This window comes from Rhinolophus ferrumequinum, chromosome 4, assembly GCF_004115265.2.
Source record: "Rhinolophus ferrumequinum isolate MPI-CBG mRhiFer1 chromosome 4, mRhiFer1_v1.p, whole genome shotgun sequence".
Lineage (NCBI taxonomy): Eukaryota > Metazoa > Chordata > Mammalia > Chiroptera > Rhinolophidae > Rhinolophus > Rhinolophus ferrumequinum.
The window spans coordinates 8,403,379-8,428,735 of NC_046287.1; the positions used below are offsets into that span (position 1 = coordinate 8,403,379).

Consider the following 25,357-nt stretch of genomic DNA (forward strand, 5'->3'; position numbering starts at 1 on the left):
AACATGCTTAACCATTTTGTTTACAAAAATAAAAATTAAAACACTAGTGAGCTGCTCTTTTTCTTGCATCTCTCAGATTGGCAAAGATTTAAGAATTTATACGTGGCTATTGCTGATGAGGAAAAAGGAATGAGGAAACAGCATTGCTGTTGATGGGGGCATAAATTGGTGCAATTTGAAAGAAAATTGGGCAGTATCTATCAAAAGAATACATTGTGACCCAGCAGTTATGTTTCTAGCAATTTTCCTTCCAAATGTTATTCACACGAAGCCTGCAGTTATCGATACAAGGATGTGCATTGTAGCTTTGTTCAATATCGTATAAAAGTATAAATGAAAACTGTAATGATGTACATTTACGAGGTAAATAAAAAATGGCAAGTAGAATTCTCTATAGCCTGTAAAAAGAATGAGGTGAATCTATAGGTAGTGACAGGAAAGAGGTCCAGAAAGTAATTGAAAAAAACAAGTTGCAAGACAGTATAAATAATATCCCATTTGTGATAAAAAGTAAAAATAAATATAGAACATTTGTGTATACGTTGAAATTTCCAGAAGGATAGACCAGAATCAGTTAACAGAGCATTTCCACATTTCTCTGTGGAACTGTGACTGCGCCTCTGGGATGAGGTGAGGAAGGAACAGTTAACAGAGCATTTCCACATTTCTCTGTGGAACTGTGACTGCGCCTCTGGGATGAGGTGAGGAAGGAACTTGCATAGTTCTTTAAATCTGGAGCTTTTGCACGGGCACACTATTACTCTATAATTAAAAAGTAAAGTATAATTGTAAAAAACCACGGAGGGAAAGAATTTTTGGAGACCAGGATATTCCCATTGTCACATAAGTTACTTATTAATTACAAGAGTGAAAATGTACTTAAAATGGAAAGATATGGCCGTCACCACCTTGATGGTGATCAAACTTAGCATCAAAAAGTAGGAAAATCTGCACTCAGATTTTCAGCGGTTAAAAATGAATCCTTTGTGGATGAAGCACGTAAGTACATTGTAAAGAACTCTTCTTTACATGATGCCAAAGGTTCACTTCCTAGATTATTTTTAATTACAAATGGGAAAAAATACCTTTCCAATGCCTGCTTCTTTTCTGGACCCAATGAAGATGAGAAGGCGGGGGTGGGATTGAGTCGGGATAGTGGGGCGCTGGTGAGAGGGGTCAGACAAGGAGGCCACGGCCTAAGTAGAGGTGAGGAGATCGGAACACATGTAAATGACAGGGAAAGAACTGGCTTTGTTTGGCAAAGTATGGATTCAAAAGCATACTTTTCGAATGGATTTTTCTACTTGGATTGATTGTTGCAATGAAAGTAGTGAGGAAGCGAAAGTGGATTTTTATGTTTGTAATTTTAAAGACAGCTTAAAACTTTGGCTGTTCAGAAAGCTCAGAAATTGAGTTGTTTTCGGAAACTAAATTTCTCGGTGAGCTCAGGTTTACTTCTTGCAACATGAAGTAACTTATCTAGATGAAACTCTGCGATATACCCTCCTGCCATCCTGAAGAGCATATTTTCACATCATATCTGTTTCACAGTTTATAAAATATTTAAAGTGCTCTATAAATGATGGTAGGATTTTATACTGTTATGGGTTCTGCGGGAATCTGACCGATGATGACGAATATCAGTTATTTCGGAAGTCGTAAAGCACTGCCACCTTCAGAGTCTATGATTGAGGTGTAGGGTTGGTTGGTTTTTTCTCTACATTGCTTCAGACTATTTACTGAGATTGTATCTGATTTTCATATTTTTTCTGTCATTTCCTGGCAGTTAATATTCCTTACTGTTTGTTTCATAATCAGATCCTGTCAGTTTTTGCTTCAGGCCATGCAGCCCCGTCACACCCAGAGTAAAATCCAGATCCTCTAATACGGCCTACGACAGACACTCTGCAGACCCTAATGTTGTCACTTCATCTCCTTCCCTCTTTCTCCTGCTTTGTAGACTCCAGCTACAGTGGGCTTCTTGTTCTCTTAAAAAGAGGACAAATGCTTCCCAGCCTCAGAGCCTTCCTACTTGGTATTTCCTCTCCGTGGTGTCATCTCCCCGCTGTGTGTATTGCTGTCTCCTCCTCAGATTATAAATTCTCAGGACATTTTAGCTGAAGTCATCACCGATCATGCCTGCCCCCTTCCACACGTACCGCCTTTCCTATTACACAGTGTAATCTTCTTCAGAGCACCTATCACTCTCCAAATTTACCTAACTATTTCTTTGTTTCAGTGTTTATTGTCCGTCTTCCCCACTAGAATGTAACTATCTTATTTTTCTCTGACACCGAAAAACTGTCTGAAATTTAATTGGCATTTATATTTGATGATAGATTTCGCCTCTGGATAATCAACCTTGTTAAATTTTCAGTAAGTGAAGGGTACACAGGCCCTGGGTGACACCAGGGGGCTTTCCAATGGAAGTGATATCTGTCTTTTTGTCATCTATTTTGAGTCATCAGAAGGAATAATTCCCATCCGAATTCTTCGCAGAGGAAGTTACCGGCTGATTACCAGCTGGTCATATGTTTCTTAGACTAAAAGGTCTTTCTTCATATTTATTTAGAATTTTCTTTATTTAATATTCTTAACCGTTGAATTTGATATCTGGGGTCAAGGGAGGGGCAGTATCTCCATTTCCCATCAGGTGATGCCTGTACCTAGATGGACCAATGTAAATGGAAAAATACCTGTGGCCACCTGGTGGGTCCTGGGAGAGAAAGTTTGGGGTTTTCAGTGTGGTTGACATTGTATGCACATGAGGGATGTCCAAGCAGTTACTAATTGACATTTCAGCTGGAAACCTTGGAAAAACTCCCAAGTCCTAACTGAGGGTCATGGTCACCGATCTCTGCTTATTTTCTATGCAGGATTAAGGATGACTGCTGATAACGTAGGAGGTTAAACTCAACTGCTACTCCCGAAGGTCAGAATTAGGTTAATATTAATTATTCTGTTGTGGGGACTTGGTATTTTCTTTCAAAATACTGCTTATTTTTTCTGATTGAAAAAGTCAAATGCTCATTTTATAGATATATAATATAGTATTTATCAATGAACAAGTATTTATTGAAATGTTACGTCAGGCACTATCTTGGTGCAGAGGACAAAAGAAATTCCTGTCATCATTGAGAAAAAAACAAGAAACATAGTAAAGAAGGATAATATAACAGAGTAAATGCTAAAGAGCATAGGGAAAAGATATAAAAAGCACTACTACTTGTTATCTTCCTCTTTAAGACTAACAGCGTAAATTTTCTGAATTAATTTCTATTATGTATGCCTATATGCGTATTTATTTAATCATGTATAATTTTTACAAAAATGGTGTACACCAATGGTGTATATAAAATTTTATAGTCTGCTTTTTTTAAAACCTGATATTTTATCAGGAGCATCTTCCTGTGACATTAGATATTCCTCAAATATATGATTTTCAGTGTCCAAATAGCTTTTCATGAAATATGTTACATTATTTATTTAACATTCCCATTTTATCCACATTCCCATATTGTTGGTTATTCAGGTTCTTTCTAAATTTTCAGTTATAAATACCACTTGGTGAATATCATATTAACTTGTATCTTGCTATTATCTCTGATTACTTTTTGAGATTTGAATGCGCCAACTCATACTCTCATCAGTGCATGATGAGTGACTGCCTCGTGGATTCTTCTCAATATTGACTATTTCCATGTGTTTACTTTGCAAAATTAATACGCTTTAATTTGCATGCGGCTATTGTTTCTGTAGATGTCAATGATATGGAAAAGGATAGAGGGCCTGATGAAATAAATAAGTTACAGTCAAGAAAGTGTGGAAATTTACACCGTGCTTGTCTTTATAAGTATTGATCACAACTTATGCACTTGTTGATGTGAAGGTGATTTAAATATTTTTTATGCAATTACTTTGGTAAGCAGATTATACATTACTTTTTAAAAAGCAGACTTGGTTAAAGAACAGAAATAGGAAAATTTATATGACTGATATTATGACACCTATGGAGAAATAAGGAGACTAAGATATTTTGCTACCTCATTAATTTTCATTTGCCTCAGACGATAAAATAACCCAAAAAAGCCTAATCGTCAATATTCTACCCCTTTAAAAATCTATTACTGTTGTGAATGTTTTCTTACTTTACTTATTACCATTCTCATTATTACTTTTGTTTATTGCAGTGTGACTCCAAGGAGAGGAAGACTTAATTCAATATACAGTTGCTTGGATTATTCAAATGTAAACTAAGACAAATTAGCTAAATTGCAAATAAATTATGTTTAGGTTTTATGTCTGATTGAGAGGAGATACTCTTTATCCCCAGAATAATTTGGGGAGTAGAAAGCCAGGATGGGAAAGTTCAAATGATTTTCTTTAACTTTTTTAAGCCAAGAACTCTTTTCACATTTGCATCTTGTTAATTTGTTTGACACAAATACTGTGAAATTCCATGATATACATTTATTATTAAGTATAAAAATGCACTTTAAACAATTACATAACATTTTACTCTATTCTGTTTGGGGTTATTCTTAATTCTCTCTTATTAATAGAAAAACATAAGGATAAACTTTTTTAATGACTGCTTAACTATTACAGGTCATCCAAAGCAACTCTTAATAAATTGAATAACGGTGCTATTGATCAGAAAATAAGATTTTTATCTTGTGTAAATTCCTTTTACTTATTTTAACAAATAGGGAAAACCATTTACTTGTAAACTTGATTCATTTGTGCATACTGAAGCCACTTTCCACCTCTAACCACTGTTAAAATTACAGCTTGTCTTTCAGAAGTTCACTCATAAGTTAAATATGGGAATTCAGAAAGCGTCTCCTACAGAAGCTAGGCTGTTGAGAGTGGCTGAATTCTGCACCGGATCCTTTGCAGCCATATTGGTATAAAATGCTCCAGTTGTCCCTTGGACCCTTGGGGAAAGTCTGCTGTTCACTCTGGCCTCTGTCTTAGTCACCACTCAGGCCTTGGCTCCTACTCATGTTGCTGTCTTGCGCAGGCCAACTCTTATCTACTCATATAATGTTAACTATTTGACAGATTTGTGTAATTCATTAAAAAAAAAAAATCAAGGGAGATAAAAGTCACTTTTACTGAGGAGACCTCTGTTGTGCTGCTAGTGCATTTAATTCTCAAAACACCCTTGGGAGGCAGATGACGTCCTTCACTTACAGGAGAAGTCACTGAGTCTGAGAAGGCCCTGGTCACATGACTGGTGACTAGCAGAGGTGGAGTTCAAACCGGCATCTGTCCAATTGCAGAGGTTAGATTTTTTCCTATGGTATTTCGCTGCTTCCTGAAAGAACAGTGATAATATGACAAGGATGGCAGTGTCCGTAGTAGTAGCAGCCAGTCCTTTCTCAAGGGCTCACTGTGTGCCCCAGATTATCTCATTTAATCCTCACCATCCTTAGTGTAGCTTTAGAAAGAAATGGAGGCTCAGGGAGGTAGAGTGACTAACCTGTCACCCACAGCAGGTAAGCAACCAACAATCAAGCTGATCCTATTCTGATATTTTAAAATAAAGTATCTCAGTGCTGTTACACTGTAGCCATTCTGAGTAACGTGAAGCTCTTTGGAATCTATTTTCATTAAATCCTGGCTGTATTCATAATAATTTATATTTTAATAGATTCGATAGCTTTATATTTTTTCCCAGTGCTGCTTTGATTCGTAAATAGTGATGCGTATTGTATAATACCCCTCGAGGATGTTCTCATTTAGGAAATGAGGACACAGACCTCCAGGGTAATTGTTTGCCTAAGGTCTTAAATCAGGAGAAAATCTAGAGCAGGGACTTAGGCAGTTTTTGATTCTAGGCCATGCAGCTGCTTTTATCTTGAAATCCTTTGTGTCCACATGTTGGGTTGTTAAAGCTGTGATAATGAGATGGGTTGTCCAGAGGGATCTTGCTGCATTTTTTCTGATTTCTATTGGAGAAAATTAGGTCCCTGGAAGTTCTGTAGCTTGAAGGGCAGGAAAAGATCCTTATGGTTGATCTAATTTCTACTTTGAGAAATGATCACACGTATTCATTCCACATAAAATATGTGTGCACTGCTCTCTTTTTTTATTTAAGATTTCACTAGAAAAATTATACCACAATTATTTTATTTAAAAATCTGTATGGAAAATTTTTGAAACACATAGCTGAAATCTTTCATGCTGACAGTTAAACTTGGTCTGTTCTGTTCTCGTACCAAGTGTGGGCACAGATATTAATAACTGTTAGCCTCCCTATAAAACCTCTTCCTAAACTTACACAACAGCGTCTTTGAGTGGTTACATTTTTGTTCCATAAACACTGAAAGTCTGCTGCTGTGAGCCGCTTTTGTACCAGTGACATAAAAGACAGGGTTCTCACCATCTTAAGACCTGAGAATCCTGCTGGGGAGATGAAACAGGTCTAATGAGAAAGCTAGGAAAACTGCGTTGTGTTTCTACACTTAAGTGCTGAGCGAACCCCGGGCAAAGGGGGCGTCAGTGTGGGGGGTGGAGGGTGAGGAGAGAAGGGGGGAACAAGATGTTTCTGCCTCTGTTGGGCACAAAACTTGTAACAGTTATTTTTTTTCTCTCCAACATCTCCAATTAAGCCAGAGATTTATAGTATAGTACAATACGTTGTTGATGTATTAGAGTTCTTAATGGACTTACTATTCAGTTGTTTTTCACATTCTTCTTTACAAATGTGATCAGGTTGCATTACCAAAGTTTGGCAGTGAAAGTATCTGAATCATTTTATAGACTATTTTAAGGAGGAATCAGGAGGCAAGGTAATACTGAAATAGTAACTAGTATTTTTGTCTGTAAATGCAGTGATTCAGATTTTGTTACTAATGACGTTTTCTTAAGGTTTTCTCCTTTAGCCAGTATCGTTGCCTGCACACATCCTAACCTAACCCTAACCCTAATCCTAACCCTAACCTTTACCCTTACCCTAACCTAACCCTAACCCTAAGTATAACATTTTTAATTTGCGTATGCTCTGGGTCTGTAACCATATAACCAAAGGGCAAGTTGGGAGCAAAGTTAAAAATCTTGGGTGATCCTTTACATGTCACTTTTTTTCCTTTCATTTTTCCCCCTAAGAAATTGTACTACTGTTATAAGTTTTGTAACCCTCTTCTTATGTTCTTCTCTTTGGATCCAGTCACACTATAGAGCATCCATTCTCGTTGCCACTTTAAATTATGTGTAAAATACATAATTCAATGCTGAATTAATAAGAAAAAAGCTTGGGAGGATTTAAAAAAGATTTTTAGTAAAGTGGAGATAACTCACCTCATTATGGACATTACTGTTGAAATAGACTTTGCAGATGCCATGATTCAGTCCCTAACTTCCAGCAAGTGGAATATCACCTTGAGGGCAGCTGGAGACTGGAGACATTGAGAACTGGTGTCTGCTCCAATGAGCCCTTTTAGTAAAAATGCAGGAAGTGAATGAAGGCTGCCACTGGGATGGGGGCAGTGAGAGTGGAAAGACATGGTGGATGCATGAGATGTTTACAGGACACACACATATTGTTTGAGGAATCAGAAGTAATGGGTCCCAGGTGATGGGAGAGTCAATGAAAGTTTAATTGAACTAGACACCGGGATGAATGCCTGGTTTAGGGAAGTCATGAGCTTGATTTGATGAAGCATGTTGAGTCTGAACATCAGTCAATATGGAGATGTTCAAAAGGTATTTGGAAATGTGAGTCTGGAGCCCAGGAGAAAGGCTTGGGTCACACGGCGCGGTCCTCAAGAATAATGAAATCAAGAAAATGAGAAAGTCTTATCTCTTGTTGCCCTTAACGTACATGACACAGTGCCTGCCATGTAACGGGTACCTAATGAATGAATGAGGATTTGTCAGAGTCGCTTACGTCTTTGCCAGTGAAATAGCTAAGAAAAGAAGGAGAAAGGTTAAAGATAGGACCCTGGGCACTGGTTGCTTTTTAGAAGACAGGAGCAGAGGAAGGGCCGTGGAAAACAAGGGGAAAAGCAATTTGGGTAATGTCCAAGACGGACGATGAAGCACAAGAGAGGATGAAGGGAAGTGGGTTGAAAAGGAAACATCATCAAGAAAAAGCCTGATTTGGGGCAATTTGGGTTTCCATGCTTTCAAGTGAGTGGTTTCAGTACAGTAAGGGTAATGGAAGTTTATTAGAGGCAGTGCCTCTGTGGACTATTTTTCAAGAGGCTGGAAGATAAAGGGAAGGATAAAAGGGTATCAGGAGACTGTAGGTTTTCTTAAAGTACAGACATGCTTGTAGAAGAGAGGGAATTTGAGAGGGAACGCAAATAAGAGATGGTATAGTTGCTGGAGGAAGATTTTGGAGCAGGTGGGAGGGATGCCACTAAGCTCTCAGTAGAAAGGGCTAGTTTCGGAGGGGTAGAACGGATGAGTTCAAGAAATACTAAGGAAATTAAATCATTAGGACATGGCGATAAAGTTCATGTAGGAGGTGAGATAGAAATGAAGATCCTGGCACAGGTGAATGATGGTTCCATTTTCAAGAGGGAAGTAAGATGCGTTCAGTGTTGGACAGGGGAGCCAGAGGTGCTTATGGAGTCTGGCTGGAGACACCAGGTGATGGGACTACATGGTCACGCGTGGGGGAGCTCCGGCTCTGGGAGTCATTCGCATACGGGTGGTGGTTGGAACTGTGTGACCAAATAGGATTATTCAGGCCGGACCTTGTAGCCTAAGAAGAGCTGTGGGTTAGAGATGTCATTCTGGCATCATCTGCCCGGAATTGGGCAGGCAGAAAAGGAGAAACAGTTTTTCCAAGAGTGTGTAGTACATGGAGGCCAAAGAAGGAGAATTTTAAGGCGAGTTTGACAGTGGAAATTTATTAATAGCAGCATTAGACCTTTCCCTGTTGCTGAATGTGCGGGAGAAACGTCTCCGAGGGTGTTTCCTTATCAGATTTTCAAGGATTTTGACTGAAAAGTAGTTCTTTTCTATTTTTGTTTAGGATCTATCAGTTAAAGGTTTTTTGTTTTGTTTTGTTTTACATTGTTAGTACTTTTTTGTATTATAGTTTTCCTGTCTCTTACCATTTGGGGCCTACTTTAGTTCCTGTTTTTCTCTATTAAACTTTACTTGGAATTCTTATAGGACTATCATTATAATCGGTCTATAATAGGCCAGTGTAAAACCTGAGCCTTTTTCTGTTCTGGTAAGTTTGTAACCTTGGCAGCTATGAACATTACAATAAACCTGAACTCATTTTGATGGCGACTCTTGCTTAAAACGTCACAGTCTCCATGCGTTCTCACCTCACTGATGTGATCCCCTCAAGAAGCTGTGGTGCAGATAGGACAGATTGTAATCATCATTTCTCTTTTCTAGTTAAAGAATCTGTTTCGTCGTTTAATTATGTTACCGATTCAAAGATAACGCTTAGTTTTCTTTTTCATTGGGCCTTATCGGAAATGTTACAGCTGAAAGGAACCTTAGAGATCATTTCTTCCAATGTCTTCATTTTACACATGGGCAAACAGGCCAAAAGAGAGAAAATCACTTGCCTAAGCTCACATAGGCAGATAGAGCAAAACCAGGATATGGGACGCAACTTTCCTGATTTCTGGTCCTTATAATAAGAGTCACAAGTATAATTTGCATTACAAGTAACAGGGGGCTGTGCACTGCTGTCTTTGATTTTCTCAAATTGCTTTTGTTTCCTGGGAATAGTGTGCAGTTCGTGCAGCCACAGAAGGCAGAACGCTCATCTTGGAAGGCTTGGAAAAGGCGGAGAGGAATGTCCTGCCGGTTTTGAACAACTTGCTGGAAAATCGGGAGATGCAGCTTGAAGATGGACGCTTCCTCATGTCTGCCGAGCGTTACGACAAACTTCTCCAAGTAAGAAAAGAATTTGTGTGGTTTGTCTTAGCTGCTGAGCTATGGGTAGTGCCATTTGTTTTATAAGACATGATTTTATCAGAAGGAGGACACACCGGCAGGTGGCCCATATGTGTCAAACTGCTGAAGTCAGGTCATGAGTTTGCAGTTTTATAGGCTCTTCTCATATTTGCAGACCTTATTAGAAAATGCCCAAGCTTTTTGACTTTTTCTTGCCAATCTAATAGCTATTCTTTCCTTTTTGTCTCCTTTCAAGTCTTCTTCCCTTTCTTCCTCCTTTCCTATCTTCCTTTTTCTATCTCTCAACAACTATTTACTAATGGCGTCTAGACAGTCGTGGGAATACAAAGCTGAAAAAAGTTCAGTTCTTGGACTCAGGAAGCTCAAAGCCTAGTAGATATTGACAGAAATAAGTAAGATATTTCAAAGATACCCTGATGGTCCAAGCTACCAGCATCTGATGCCAGAGCTGTAAGAACCTCCTCACTACACCGCCTGCTTCCATCCTTCGTGCCCCACAGTAGTCACTGGTCGCTTTTAAACGTGCGAGGCAGGTCATCCCTCTGCTCTAACCCTCTACCAACTTCCTATTCTTCTCAGGATAAATTCCCAAGTCCTCACCGTAGAACAGCGTCTTGTATGATGTGGGCCCCTACTGCCCCGGGGCTTTACCTCCTCTGTCCCTCTCCTTTCATACTCCACTCTAGCTACCAGAATTCTCTTTCCTGTACCTTAAACATGCTGGATAGGCATTCTCTCCCTTATGGGTGGTTTTCACAGGTACTTCTGTCTTCTGGAGTGGTTTCTCCCAGACCTCTGTCTGGCTCACTCCTGTACCTCCTTCAAGTCTTTGCTCAAATATTGTTATTAATGGAGCCGCCCTCACCCTCCTATTTAGAATCGTAATGTGCCCTCTGTCCCCACACTCCCTTATCTACGCGTTTTGGTTTTTTTTCCATAAAGTCTTACAACATCCTGCACCATTTACTTACTTATGTTTTTAGTTCATCATCTGCTTCTCTTTACTGGGTTATAACTTTCACTAGGGAAGGGATTTTTGTCACTGATATTGTCTCAAGCTCTTAGAGCAATGCCTGGCTCTTGGTAGGTGCTCAGTAACTACCAGGGGTGTCAAAAAACGGTACACATTTTAAGAGATGTTATCTATGTGTTACTTTTCGAAGTTGAGTTGAATTACGGTAGCAATGTGTAGTATGACATGCACTCAAAATACGGCATTAATCAAATGAATGCTAGCCACATTCATTGTATTACAATTTTAATACAGGCTTTTCTTTTCTTAAAATGTGTAGACTGTTTTTGGCACCCTCTGTATTTGTTGGATGAATGAGTAAGGGCGATAAAATCTTTAAATTCTGTGATACAAGTGCGTGTAAAGAAGGCAGCATCAAGGGAGTGTGGGACTCCTCAAAGACTTTGGAGAAGGGGCTCGTGTGATGTCCCAAGAGGGCGAGGAGACAACCCTGTCTGTTCAGCAACAGCTGCCCACGCTGGATCCCTCTGGCTAACCAAGTCTCCAGGGACGGCTGGCTCCGCCTCTGCAGTGGAGCGCTGGGAGTACCTCTCGCACCTGTTCTGTGGACATTCATATGTGCCACTCTTACTACCCCGAGTTGGTTACAGATTGCTCAAGAGCAGGATCTGTGTCATAAACGTCTTGATCCTGCTCCCAGGGAGCTAATACAAGCCCAGAACACGCTACGCGCTAAATGATAGATGCTACCACCAGCAGGTCTGATTGAACTGATGCTCCATGACTGGCAGGAGTCCTGCTGTGTGAGTCTCGTCTCGCAAGCCCATCTGGCAACCCTTTTGGTACCCTGTTTCTTTACTGCTTATGGGGGATCCTAGATGGTGTTTTCATTGTGCAGTATAGTTGTTTTCTTTTGGATCTATATAAAGATGGTACCATACTAATATAATTAGAAGGGGGATACTTGAGGATTTAATCAGTAAGAAAAGTTAAATTCAATCGTTCTTATTGTTACAATTAATTTGTTGACATGACAGCCTTTTTTATCACTCATTTTTTTTAAAAATCTTATTTTAAATGTTAATTTATATTTTGTAAATAATATAAATAAATATAAATATAAGAATAATAATTTACATTTGTTATTTAAAAAATAGGCAGTTATTATACAGAACATTTTAGATACTTTTGAATTACAAAATAACTATTATTTGCCCCTATGTAGTTACTTGCCGCTTTTAGTAAGTGATTTGGAAAAGAATACTGAGATTATGGAATCATTTTTTTAAGTATAGGAGTTACTTTCTAAAAAGAAATTTGATATATTCTTTATTTGTTTAGTAGAATTCTGTGCAGTTATTGAACATGCTATTTGGATAGGGTCAAAGGGTTTTAGTATACACGGAGTGTTTATTATTATTAAGTGGGAAGGATGTACTACATCTTTTCCCAATGTAAATATCAGTATAAGTATATACAATTTTTATTGGTAAATGTAATTTCTGTATTCATAGACTCTGTCTCATGAGAACCACAGAATTTCTATGATAAAAGGATTTCAGCACCTTAATTAAACCCTCTCTTATTTCTAGCTAGATTCCGTATGCTAAATTTGAATATCTCAAAATGTTAATGGTTCCATGGAAGTGATTATAGTAGACTTTTGTTGTTATGGAAACATACGATCGGTTTGTAAAATTTTTATTTATATTCTGATTATCATTTTCGTATAAGTGGAAAACAGAAATATTCAGATCTTAGAAAAGTGTCGTCTTGGTTTCTCAGACAGGGTGAGAGCCAGATTCTTGTTTCCTGGTGCATGTGACATAGTGTCAGTGTCAGTCCTTTTAATTCAATGTAGGACCATGATTTTGGTTATGCTAGAAATAATTGGTCGTTACTGTTTTAAATTATTTCATTCACTCAATCTCCAGACACTTGTCCTATTATGTGCTAGAGGTAATAAGTCCTTTCAAGAGTTTGCATCCAACATGAGACAGTCATGTACAGAAGTCAGTGCACAAACGTATAATGACTGAAGCTTGTACAGGACGCAGTGGAGGCTATAGAAGTGGTTCCGGTGGAGGGAGGGGCCCATTTTAGTGATGGTATTGTTGGTACTGAGCTTTGAATGATACCTGCATTTACGCTGTGCAAAGTGAGAAGGGTTGGTGAACGACCGTGATGTGTCTGGAGAGCCCCAGTTGTGACGTGGGCTGGAGCACAGAGGCAGGGAAGGCAGCTGAGGGGATGGTGTGCACTGGTTGCTGAGACTGGGAGAAGCAGACTGAATCTGGCCACGAAAGGACCTGAGTGTCATGGAAGGAGTTGTGGCCCTGTCCTGGGGGCCATGTGCTCTGCAGATCTGCTGAAAGCTGAGGAGCTGTCTCTCAGAATGTGCGCATTCACATAAACTGTGTCAGTTCTGTGGATTCTTCCCTGGACAGTGAACAACCACTGATGAGCTCAGGCAGAGATGGGAGGAAAGGCATTTAACAGGCGCCTGCGATGGACCAGTTGCTTTCACATATATGATCACACTTAGTTTTTTTTTTTTTTGACTGTTCACTAGACATTTATTCATTGGTACATTTACATAGAAGGTAATGCCATGCATGACACTAAAAACAGATGAAATGAGGACAAATCTTCCAGTGATTGGACTCACAATAAAAACATTAATGTTCCATTTTTCTATGTTGGATTTCTAACAAGACGAATATGAACATAATTATCTTTTTTAAACTCACCACAAATGTATGAATATAATAGTTACTGAGATTAAATTCTAAAATGGATACAACAGATTGCAATTTTGCTTTGAAACATAAAATTTCTTCAGATTAAAATGTGGGGAAAAAATGTAAGGTTTGATCACACTTAGTTTTCGTAGCAGCCATAGTAATGTTGGTGATACTGCTCCCACTTTATAGATGAGAAAACTGAGGCTCAGAGGGTATAATAACGTAACAATCTCTCGGTCACTTTAGTGAGAGTTTGCAGCCAGCACTTATGCCTCCCAAACCTGTATTGACTCCAGTCTCAGTCCCGCCATCCACCCGTCGCAGGGCCGTGGGCAAGTATGTAACTCCTTTGAACATCGGTTTGTTCACTTGTGAAAAGGAACTAAATGTCTGTTTGGATTCTGGTGAATGTTAAGTGAGAAAAATTCACGGCAAGTGCTTACCATGTAGTAAGTTTTCAATACATGTTAGTTATTACTGTTCATATGCCTTGGTAGAAATATCCCCATCAGCACAGTAACCTGTTTAAGGTCCAGGCGGGCTCTGCTCTGCTCTGCCGGTGCTCTGCCCTCCAGGACCACCTTTTCCATCCTCTGCTCTGAGCCAGCGTATTTCCCTAGCCCTCCTGACGCTGGTGCTCTGTGTCACAGAGCAGGACTTAGAGCCCTGCCCACCCCTCCTTTGTCCCTTGTTACGGAAGATGCTCCTCCGTTAATACCAGTTTTCTCGTCGTGAGCCTTCCCGGCACCCTGAGCCCTGTCTCACTTTGCTCCCATCTTTGACTTTTAGACTTTGAGAGTATTCTCAGGTACAGTTTACTGAGCAGTCAGAGCCTAAATTCCTTAGCCTGGCAGCGCTTGCACTTGTAGTCTGTATCATTCATGCTGTAATTTTATAAAAGATTTTTATTAAAAAATATAGCTAACATATATAACATTATATCAATTTCAGGTATATACCATAGTTGTTCAACATTTATATACCTAAAGAAGTGATCACCATGATAAACCCAGCAACCATCTGACACTGTACAATACTGTCACAATATCATGGACTACATTTCCTATGTTGTACATTCCATCCCTATGACTTTTTTGTTTTATACCTGGAAATTTGGACCTCTTATTCCCTTTCATAACTTCCCCCCTTTTTGTAGTTTTTCAATTGCAGTTGACATTCAATATTATTTTTTATTAATTTCAGATGTACAGTATAGTGGTTAGACATTTATATAAGAAGTGATCCCCCTGACTAGTCTGATACCCACCTGGCACTAGACATAGCTATTAACATATTATTGACTGTATTCTTTATGCTTTACTTTACATCCCCACGACTATTTTGTAACTACCAATTTGTACTTCTTAATCCATTCACCTTTTATCACTCTGCCCCAAACCCCACCCATCTATCACCCCAACAAATCTAGTACCCATCTAGCACCATACATAGTTATTACACTATTATTGACTATATTCTTATGCTATACCCTACATCCTCATAACTAATTTGTAACAACCAATTTGTACTTCGTAATCCCTTCCCGTTTTTCACGCACCCTCTCAACCCCACTCCTGTCTGGCAAACATCAAAATATCCATGCCATAATTTTTGATCTTGTACTCTTTTAGGATCATACCAAATCAGAAATGGATGCTTGGAAGATTGTTCGAGTTAGTGAAAATTTCCGGGTGATTGCCTTGGGCTTGCCAGTGCCTAGGTACTCTGGGAATCCGTTAGACCCCCCTCTCCGTTCCCGATTTCAAGCCAGAGATATTTATTATCTACCCTTCAAGGTCAGTAGGAACAAGGATAACTTATTTTTTAAACAGTTTTTCTATTTATAATAAATTCAATTACTATAAAAATGTTACTGTGTTTGTAGCTGTCCCCCTCAGTAATTAATGGAAAGAAAAAGGGATATAGGATGAAGAAAATCTCAGGAAATGCGGAAGAAAAATTATTGTGGTATTATTTGTCTGACAGTTTTAAAAAAGGCTACATTTTTTTTTTAAGAAAATGACACGTATCAAGAAATTATTTTTTGTTATTAATTACTTAGTGTCTGCTTAATGAAAAGGTTGGATTTGTCTATAAAACATTTGCTTTTAATCTGTTACATTCTCTATTAATTGATTTTATGTTTCTATGTTATTTTAGGACCAACTTAAATTGTTATATTCAGTTGGACCCAATGTTTCTTCTGAGAAGTAAGTACTTAAGCTATACATTTATATATTTTTGTATAAATATCTGGACACTTAACATTGATTTTGTTTTGCCCACTCATTGATTGATTGATTGATTGATTGATTGATTGATTGATTAATTAATTCATTCATTCAATAACTATTCTTAGAAGAATTTTTCAGTAGTTAGGGTAAGTGCTGATGATAAAAATGATAAGGAGGTGATAAAGCTATAAATGATGATAAAGATTTGATCTTTGCTGGCAAAAAACTCAAGGTCTAGTAGAGTTTAAAGATGTTTGAATACTTTAACATAATATATAGTAAGGGCCATAATTTCAAAGTATTGGGGGCTGTTGTGGTTGGGACTTCAGAAGGGTTCATAAAGGCATTCGTATGTGAGATGGGTCCTAAAGAATGAGTAGGGTTCTGCCAGATAGAGAATGGAATTATGGAATTTTAAGAATTTTTTTTCTGTTTTTTTTTTTTTTTTACGGCGTGGGATATGAGAGTGTATGTTCATTCTTGAGGCTGTAAAAAGCTCCTGGTGGTAGAGTTTAGGTTTAGATTGAGAAAGATGGGAAGTGAGGCTGGCAGGGCCAGGTTGTGGAAAACCTCACTATACAGAGTGATGGATTTAAGAAACATATCTGTGTATCTAATCAACCTCTCAGTTTTATGGAATATTGTAATTGGAGCTGTTGTTCTTTAGGAATTTAATGGTAGGTGTCATCTTTTCAGATTAATTAAATTGGCTCAGCTATTTGTGTTAATAGATTTGTACACTTTATATATTAGAACTATTAGAATAAAATGTAATACCACTTATTGTTTTCCCCTAGAGTTTCTCAGCTTTTGTCCTTTGCCACCACTCTCTGTTCCCAAGAATCTTCTACACTGGGGCTTCCAGATTTTCCTTTAGATAGTTTACCAGCTGCCGTTCAAATCCTGGTATGTAAAAGATAAATTAATGACTGGTGTATCCAAATGTGGCAAAGGAAATTTAAAAGTTAATCCTTAGAGATTAATCACTTCAGTTTGCTTTGTCATAGTATTCTGTAAATATTGTAAGACCTGTAAATATTGTACGAACTTGTTGTACAGTGCAGCCAACTATACAGAGACCAGTGGCGTGTTCTGAGCCCTTAAAAAGCCTGCAGCATTAGAGGGGGGAAGGTAGATACGCAACTCAGGTAAGCATTCCACAGAGGGAAGGACGTCAGCCCTCTCTCTCCGGCGGAGGGAAGCTGTAGAGTCAGTTGTGCCTCAGACTTGCCCCAGCCTGAGGCAGGGAGCTGGGGCTTTCACAACCCAGCGTCATCAGTCACCAATTAATGGTCATCCTGGTGGACACAAATCCCCAGGCACTCGTTGTTCTCCTGGCCTGTGAGCGAAGCTCAAGGGCAGTTTCAAAAGACTGAAGAAAACACGCAGCAGCCGGCTGTTGGAAGGGAAAGCTGGAGGCACAGAAGAGATAGAATTGGACGTGAGGGGGTTTGGTGGGGCACTGACATTGTCGCTACAGTTTCACAAAGGTCATGAGAGTAGAGTCTGGAGTGGGGGAAAGGCCCTCCTGGTAGAGGGAGCAGCACGTCCAAAGGTGTTGAGTCACAAAAGGGCCTGGTCTGTTTGGAGAATGTAAGAAGCTGCGTCACCAGAGCAAGCATGTGTAGCATGTGTAGCGAAGAGAGAGGTTAGAACCTTAGTGTGACGTGTGTTGCATGGTGAGTGAGCTTGTCTGGGTTTTACTCTGTGAAGGAAAGTGGCCCCCCAGATGTGAAGTAGGTGAGGTGTGTAGCGATCAGATTTTTGCTGGAAGCAGGTACCTCTGTGGGCAGTTGAGGAGCGATGGAAGAGCCTGGCTGCATGGGGAGTGTGTGGGGGTGGCGAGGGTAGTCAGTGGGCGACTCTGCCAGGAGCACGGTCCCAGGCACCCATCCTACCACGTAGGTGAGACTTATTTTCACACTCTTGTTGCCATTTATGTGATGTTTCCTGAGAATCAGTAAGTTAGGTTTCCGGCGTATTGCTCCCACTGTTCTATCCCGCTAAAACAGCTTGTCTTCCCCGGCTTACCATATTGTTTACTTTCCGTTCTTTTTGTTTTCACTCAGAACTTTTTACTTGGACGATTGTCAAATCTAAAGAAAAGTTCAAAAATAGTAAAATGAACGTCCACGATTCCTTCAGCTAGAATCACCAGTGGTTCACATATTGCCATATTGGCTTGCTCTCTTTTTTCCCCGAATCATTTGAAAAGTACATGGCAGTTAATATTCTTAAATACCTACTTCAGTCTGTAACTTCTCAGAATTAGGACATTCTCCTATGTAACCAAACACCATTATCACAGCCCTCAGCATATGAACTGTAATTCTGTATCATCTAATAGGAAGACCATTCTGAAATTTCCCTAATTGTCCCTGTTAGTAGACTTGTCAAAGTAGGGTAAATGGAATTCGGAAAGCAATGTGATTTGGGGGGAAGGATTAGCGGATAATGAAGACTTTCTACGTTTGCGGTTATAACTTTGAAGCTAGGTGGATGTGGATGAGATTAACTCAGATTAGAAATAAAGATGACGGAGAAGGTACTTTGGGAAAGTAGGGTAGGGAGAGGAGGTCAGACATGTAGTTTCAGACATGCTGAGTGGGGTCTGTGGCATATGCATGCAGTCCCGTCTAATGTGCAATTGAGAGTTCAAGTCTAGAGGTCAAGAAAGAGGTCAGGACTAGAGATAGAAACATAGAAGCCATCAGCACATAGGTGGTGACGGAAAGATGGGAGTGGGTGAGTTTACCACGGGAAAGGGTGTGGAACAGGAAGAGAAGAGGAAACAATGAATACTTGCTTATGCAGACTTCCGGGAAATATGAGTAATGTATTGGTTATTGTTTATAAGGCAATTGCAGTGTTGTATGTATATTTCAGGTAAATTTTCTGTGATTTATTTTAGATGTTCCTCATTCCCATATGTTTTTGCTCCTAAATAGGATTCCTTTCCTATGATGTCGATCAAACATGCAATCCACTGGCTTTACCCGTACACCCTTTTACTAGGACATGAAGGGAAGTTGGCTGTGGAAGGTGTTTTAAAGGTAAGTATCTGCTTCACTTCCTCCCCTGCCCTTCTCTCCCCTTCTTTTCCTTCCCCCTCCCCATTTTCCCTTCTTGCCCCTTTCCTTTTTCCCATCCCTCCCTTCCTCCTTTCCTACTTTTCTCTCTCCATCTTTCTTCCTTTCCCTTGCCTTCCCTTGCTTTTCCTTCTCTTTCAGGAAAAGAGAAGGAATGGGCCTGCCAATGATGGAGTAAGCTAGTACAAAGGTGGTTGGTTTGATTCAGGGATTGGTTACATTGAGCAAATAAGTAAATAAATTGAGCAAACGAGTGAATATATTAAGGCGAATAAGAGCTGCATTTCTCACTGCTGGAGAAGGAATGTATAAACATAGAAAGGGGGGATGAATGAAAGGACTCAGATATTACATTGGAATTGGAGAAATCGGTATGAACTCATTGTTTTCAATATACATTAAGTAGATAGATATAGTAATAGATATCGGTAGTGTATATGTACGTGTGGATTTTCTAGATCCATCCCCTGAGAGGGCCTGAAAGCGCTGACACTCCGTTGGCAATGATCCTACCATGTGCTGAGGCATTGGCTTCTAAATATCATATTTCCCCAAAAGGAAGCAGGACTCCTTGGAAGTAGGGCTGATTGAGGGTTTCGGACAGGGAATGTATACGATGAGTCTGGACCATCTTATTATGCGTGAAAGTAAGGAAATGTGTAACAAATGATGCTGGCATTGTCAGAGTGATAGAGGAGCCAGCTTGGAGTAGCTGCCCCCCACCAAAATCCGAGACAATTTTAGTATCAAAATAAGTAATGGTAGTAATTGGTGATAACCCATTGAATAAAATAGGAGTCCATGAGTTCACACTGATATAAATGAAGGGATAAATACGTGGGCGAGAAGGGAAAGCTTCTCCTCGTAGAATACTTACTAATAAAAGCAGAGGAGTTATATAAATAGAAAGATCATCATTTGGCAACCATCAGAGTGGTGGTTGATTTAGGCAGGAGTCATCAAAGGATGGTAAAGCTAGTGGAGCTTCTATGAGGAACAGGATATTGGCATAATCTAAGAATACCACCCCCCTCCCTCAAATTCTTGATTGACTACAAAACAGGAAGATTGTATTTTTATAGTAAACGTCACCTTGACCAGGTGGGATGAGAGCACATCACATGCCTCCGAGTGTTGTGTAAGAACACTCAGCATCATTTGTTGGGATTTCTGGCTAAGAATTCATGGTGTGAATTTGGCCATGATGAAATATTATATAGACTTAAGTTGAAAGGCCTGTATTCCTTGAAACTGTCCAGCCATGAAAAACAGAAAAACTGTTTCAGATTGAAAGAGACTAGCGATATGACAGCTAAATGCAGTGTGTTCCTGCATTGGGTCCTGGATCAGATTGGAAAAGTGACATTGTTGGTTCAGTTGGATGAATTTAAAAAGGGTCTGTGGCTGGATAGCAGTGTTCTATTCGGTTGTTCTCTTGATTTGAAAGCAAAGCAGATGCGGTGATTACATTGGCTTGAATTCTTGTTCTCAGGAAATATGAACTGGACTGTTTAGGAGCGATGGGGCATCACATCTGCAGCTTAGTCTCCAATGGTTCAGAAAAGACCAGTGATTGTGTGTGTGTGTGTGTGTGTGTGTGTGTGTGTGTGTCTGTGGCGGGGGTGGTGGTGGAAGGAGAAAGGAACAAATGTGCTAAAACATTTACCACTGAAATCTGTGTAAAGGCAAAATAAAAGTTCTTTATACAGCCGTGTCCTGCAACTTTCTTACAAGTTTGAAATTACTTCAAGATACAAAATTTTAAGAAGTTAATGAATATCCAGTATAACTTATTTCAAAATAAGAAATTAAAAGCAAATATCTACTATAACATTAAGTTAAGAGTTATCTGCCTATAACTTAAATGAAAAGCAAGCATTTTATATAAAAACATGGAAATTGCTATAGAGCTATCATTTAAAGTAATGAAGCTCTCACTTTTGTCATAAGTGGTTTATAATACACAGAGCACTGTTTTCCACTGTTTTCTTTTAAAATACACATGGCATAATTTCCTCTCTGTGTAGTTAATGGTAGTGATTTCTAAAGGGCCAGTTACACTATATGGTGTAGTGCTGACCCTTGGCTGAGATACTGACCCACCCAAATTAATTCCTTTTTATAAAAGACAGTTTTTGTTTCTCTTTCACACTTTGGCTCAAGGTGCAGATTTCTGAGGCGTCGGTAGCACATGTACACCCAGCTGTTGTGGCCACATGTATAGACACTTTGTTTTCTGGAGGCCAGAACTTGATAACCTTTAGCACACAGAATGATGGCTTTTTCTCCTTTATCCCCAATCTGCACAGGGTCTCTGGGAGCTCAGAAGAGTGGAACAGATTCTAGTTACTTCAGTGGGATTTTCTTTTTTCATATGTCAGTTAGCCAAAGACACAATCTTTTTGCTGATTGGTGATGTGAATAGTAATAATAATAGTAATCAAATTAAAGTAATAAAAAGCTGTTCCTCATAAATGCTGAGAAGCGTAGTTAGGGACAGAATCTAAAAGAAAAGCATAAAGAACAAGGGGAAAATAATGGTCAATAAAGAGTCAAAGGAAAGTAGAAGCGACAGCAGAAAATGGAAGCAGAGCTGGGGACAGTGAAATAGCAGGCACTGATGAAGGAGAAGAAAGAAGTCTGCTTGTGAGAGAGAGTGGGGGTGAGGAAAAGAGGAGAGAGGGAGGAAGAGAAGGTGGAAAAATATCGTGGGGTAAGCGGGGTCAAATAATATGCTGATGGAAGGAGAACACACAGTGTGAGATATAGATGATGTGATACAGAATTGTACACCTGAAACCTATGTAACTTTACTAGCCATTGTCATCCCAATAAACTTTAATTAAAAAAAAAAATGTTAAGGGGATAACGAAGAACCATTTGGAAATGGGGAAATTAACTCATAGGCTCAAGGAGTCAGGAAACTACCATGACTATATAGTTCACTTTAAATTTTATTCCAGGCGCTGAAAAAAAGAAAACCGGAAGTCATCTTTGATTTCATCACCATCTGAGCTCAGTTGGCATTGGTCATCAAAATAGAGAGCCCCTCGAGTTTAAGGAAAAAGGCTGTGATTTCAGACGAGCTCTCTCGATGTCCGTTAGCATGATGCCTATGCCTTGGGAACAAGGATAAATAGGGAGGAAGCAAATGTCACAGGAAGTTCTGATAAAATGAGCAATGTCGACTTTTTCATGACATAACTGAGAAGATATTCAGTGCCCAGATAAATCAGTTATAAACAGAGGTCTTTATTTTTTCCAAAAAAAAACCCAACAACTCAAAAACACAAACCTACTTTGAAGTGTTCCTGGTCTCTAATTTCAAACCTAGTTATACAAATTAGAGCAAGTTAAAGAATTCCTTTTACGAGTTGAGTTTTCTAAAGATAGTAGCTAGTGTTGCATCATTTCATTTGACCTTTATTTTGACCTTTATAATTAAGGGGAACATAGAAAAAGGATTGAAGGTTCATATCACAAACAGATTATTTCAAATTTGATTGTAGAGTTAAAAAAAAAAGGAGAAAGGGAATGATATTACTTAGATAAGAGAAGAAAAGGTGATTGTCTTTTTTTGCCTTCATTATGTGAAGAGCTAGTTAAGGAACAGTATTTCTTTTTCCAATTCTCTAGGAGATAGTTGGGGAGCAGAGGGCTTAAATTCATTCGTCAGAACCTAATGAAGAACGTTAATTTTGTGAGATTATTACACGCTGATGCATACAACCAAATTAGTGTATCAAATCTCTCTCCTTAAATATTAAATCGTCTACTGACCGGTATAATTCTTTGTAATCGGTTCTAGGTCAGTCTGTGTGGCCTGTTTGTTATTTTTAAGTTTCTCTGTTTTTCTCATGCTAATGTTCTCAGATGCATGAAATTTTATATCCTCAAATAATTTTTAATTAAGAGTGATAAAAATTAAGGCAATATTGTTGAATATGGAAAAAGTATTGAATTAAAGAATAGAAATATGTTTTATAGCAAACCAAGAAGGTACATATATACATACAATAGCTTTTCCTTGACAATGATAATTGTATTCTGACCTAGATTGTCATAGAAATTAATGGATAATTGTATTTGAATTAGCTACCCATTTGGATTTTGCTGTGATCATTTCATTAGACCATTCTTTAAGGAGAACTTGTTATTGAAACGGCAGTCAGCTAGAATTCAGAGCAACTTTCTTTTTTCTAAACAAACTATAAAAATTGCCGGCCTGTCTTTCATTCCCCAGGTGGTGCTCATCTTATGATGTCCATACTCTAAAAACGTATTTCTGTAGTCACAGAATCACTTCCAGCTTTTCGTTAAGGATGTTCAAAACACTCTCATGCTGAATCTGCTATACTTTGAGAACGGTGTTTGTCACAGGGTGGGATGATGTCGCGTCCAGCGCAACACGGGCAGTGAGACAACGAGAAGGGGCGGCGAAGGGTTAAGAAAGAAACAGAAATCAAGAAAGTTTTGAAACAGGGTCAAGGGTCTCACAGCCTCACAGGACTGAGAGCCCCGAATCGGGCCACCTTGTGGCTTTTATTGAGGCACATACAAGGAAGTAGCATTGTTCTTACTACGTCTGTGAGTCTCATACACCATACCAGAAAACTGGTTCAAACCAATCACCCTTGCCTGTCGAAAGTCCCATGATGTGTAAATAATTATTGTTTGTCCCTCCCCAGGGGACAAAACCTTCATGTTGAAAACTTACTGAGATGGAGAACTGATGTTATCACATCCCAAGCAGGTTGTGGGAAGGAATACAGCCACAGAGGCAGAAGCTCTCCTTAGACGGGGGAAGGTGGGGGCTGTGCCCACCTCTGTCAACCCTGTGAATTCTCCTGGTGGTCCCCACACGACTGTGCCTGTCTTAGGTCGTTCCTTTCTTGAGGAATCTTGCCCGTCCTTGGCTAGCCAGCCATCCTTTGGGGTCAAACAAGGAGATGGCATAAAGGTGAAGCAAAGTCCCTGAAAGGAATAGTCTCACAGACTCTTCTTTCTTTTTAGGGGTAGGTACGAGGGGACAGACAGGCGTGCTGCTGTGTGACAGCAAGATGAGTGCATCAGGCCTCTGGTACAATATCTTAGCTCCCGGTCCCTCTTAGGTAGCACTCTATAGCAGTGGTTAAATTAATAAGTTCCGTTGGTGATCTTGAAAGGCTGTGCTGCCATTTATCCACTGATAATATAAAATGAACTATAGTCTTGGCTTAGAAACTTGGAAGGATGTTGCATTTACTGTTTTCATTTCAGTTCAACAGATATTAATTGAGTACTCGTTATTTGGCAAATGATGTGCATATGGAAATCTGGGGATACAGAAATGGATATGATGTGATCTCTGTTCTCGAGGAACTTACGGTCTGGTTGGAGCAGCCCATGTGCAAATGAAAACCTATTTTAATGTAATGATGTTACAGTAGTACATACAGCATAGTGATGAATAACTCTACTCCAAGTATTAGACAGCTGAATCAGGTCTGTGAAATAGAGATTGAATGGATCTGAGAAATGTTTCAGCGGTCGGGTGATAGACCTTACTAACTGATAAAGTATAGTATGGGTTGGGGGCTGTGCGAGAAGGTGAGGAATCTGGAATGTCCACGAATTCTAGCTTGGACAACTGAGTAGAGAGAGATGGAATTAATTGACATAAGAAAGCAGAGAAAAGGAGCACATTTGGGTGGGGGCTAAATAGTTCAAAACAGTGGGGTCTTTTTAAATTTGAGGTTCTCAAATGGGTTTGTCTAGAAGACTTAAAAATATGCATCGGACTATATTACTGACTCCCAAGTATTTGTCTGTAATATCAAAATACTTGGGAGTCAGTAATATATGGGTGTTAGGTGAATTCATGGTGATGAATGCTCCAAGAGGAGCATATACAGTGAGAAGAAATGGTGCCTGAAGACTGAACCCTGGAAACACCAACATTTAAGGATGGGGCGGTGGGCAAAGAACCTTCAAATTAGGCAGAGGAAGAGCAGTCAGAGAAGAACAGCACAGAATATTCTTGCAAGCATGGCGAGAGACTGTTTTAAGAGGAAAGGAATAGCAAGTTTCAGATGTTGCAGAGATGTCTTGTTGAAAGAAGATTTTTAGATTATTCATTCAAAAAAGTTATTCATTCCATCTCTTCTTCCATCCAGCCATTTAGCAAGGCTGGAGATGAAGGAGTACTCAAATAGACAAAATTCTCTCCCTTCACTGAGCTTATTTTTTAGTGAAGGGTCACAGTCAATCAATAAAGGAAGTAAATAAGTAAAGTCATCAGTAAAATCTAGTATGTCAGCTGAGGAATGGACGCCCTCATGGAGAAGATGACATTTAAGATCTGAAGGAGGGAGAGTGAGTGCTGTGGAGGAAAGCGTTGGAGGCAGAGAGAATAACCAGTGTACGAAGCCTGAGGCCGGG

The 25,357-nt window shown here is 39.3% G+C and overlaps 1 protein-coding gene across 1 annotated transcript in view; it reads left to right on the forward strand.

Annotated features, from left to right (window-relative positions):
- The window catches only part of VWA8 (von Willebrand factor A domain containing 8), a 299,559-nt gene that overhangs the window by 35,147 nt on the left and 239,055 nt on the right, over positions 1 to 25,357 (forward strand). Inside the window, exons 5-9 of the mRNA XM_033104113.1 lie at positions 9,709 to 9,876; positions 15,246 to 15,410; positions 15,775 to 15,824; positions 16,646 to 16,754; positions 18,797 to 18,901. Of these exons, the coding sequence (XP_032960004.1) occupies positions 9,709 to 9,876; positions 15,246 to 15,410; positions 15,775 to 15,824; positions 16,646 to 16,754; positions 18,797 to 18,901 (597 nt within the window). The remainder of the gene's footprint in view (positions 1 to 9,708; positions 9,877 to 15,245; positions 15,411 to 15,774; positions 15,825 to 16,645; positions 16,755 to 18,796; positions 18,902 to 25,357) is intronic.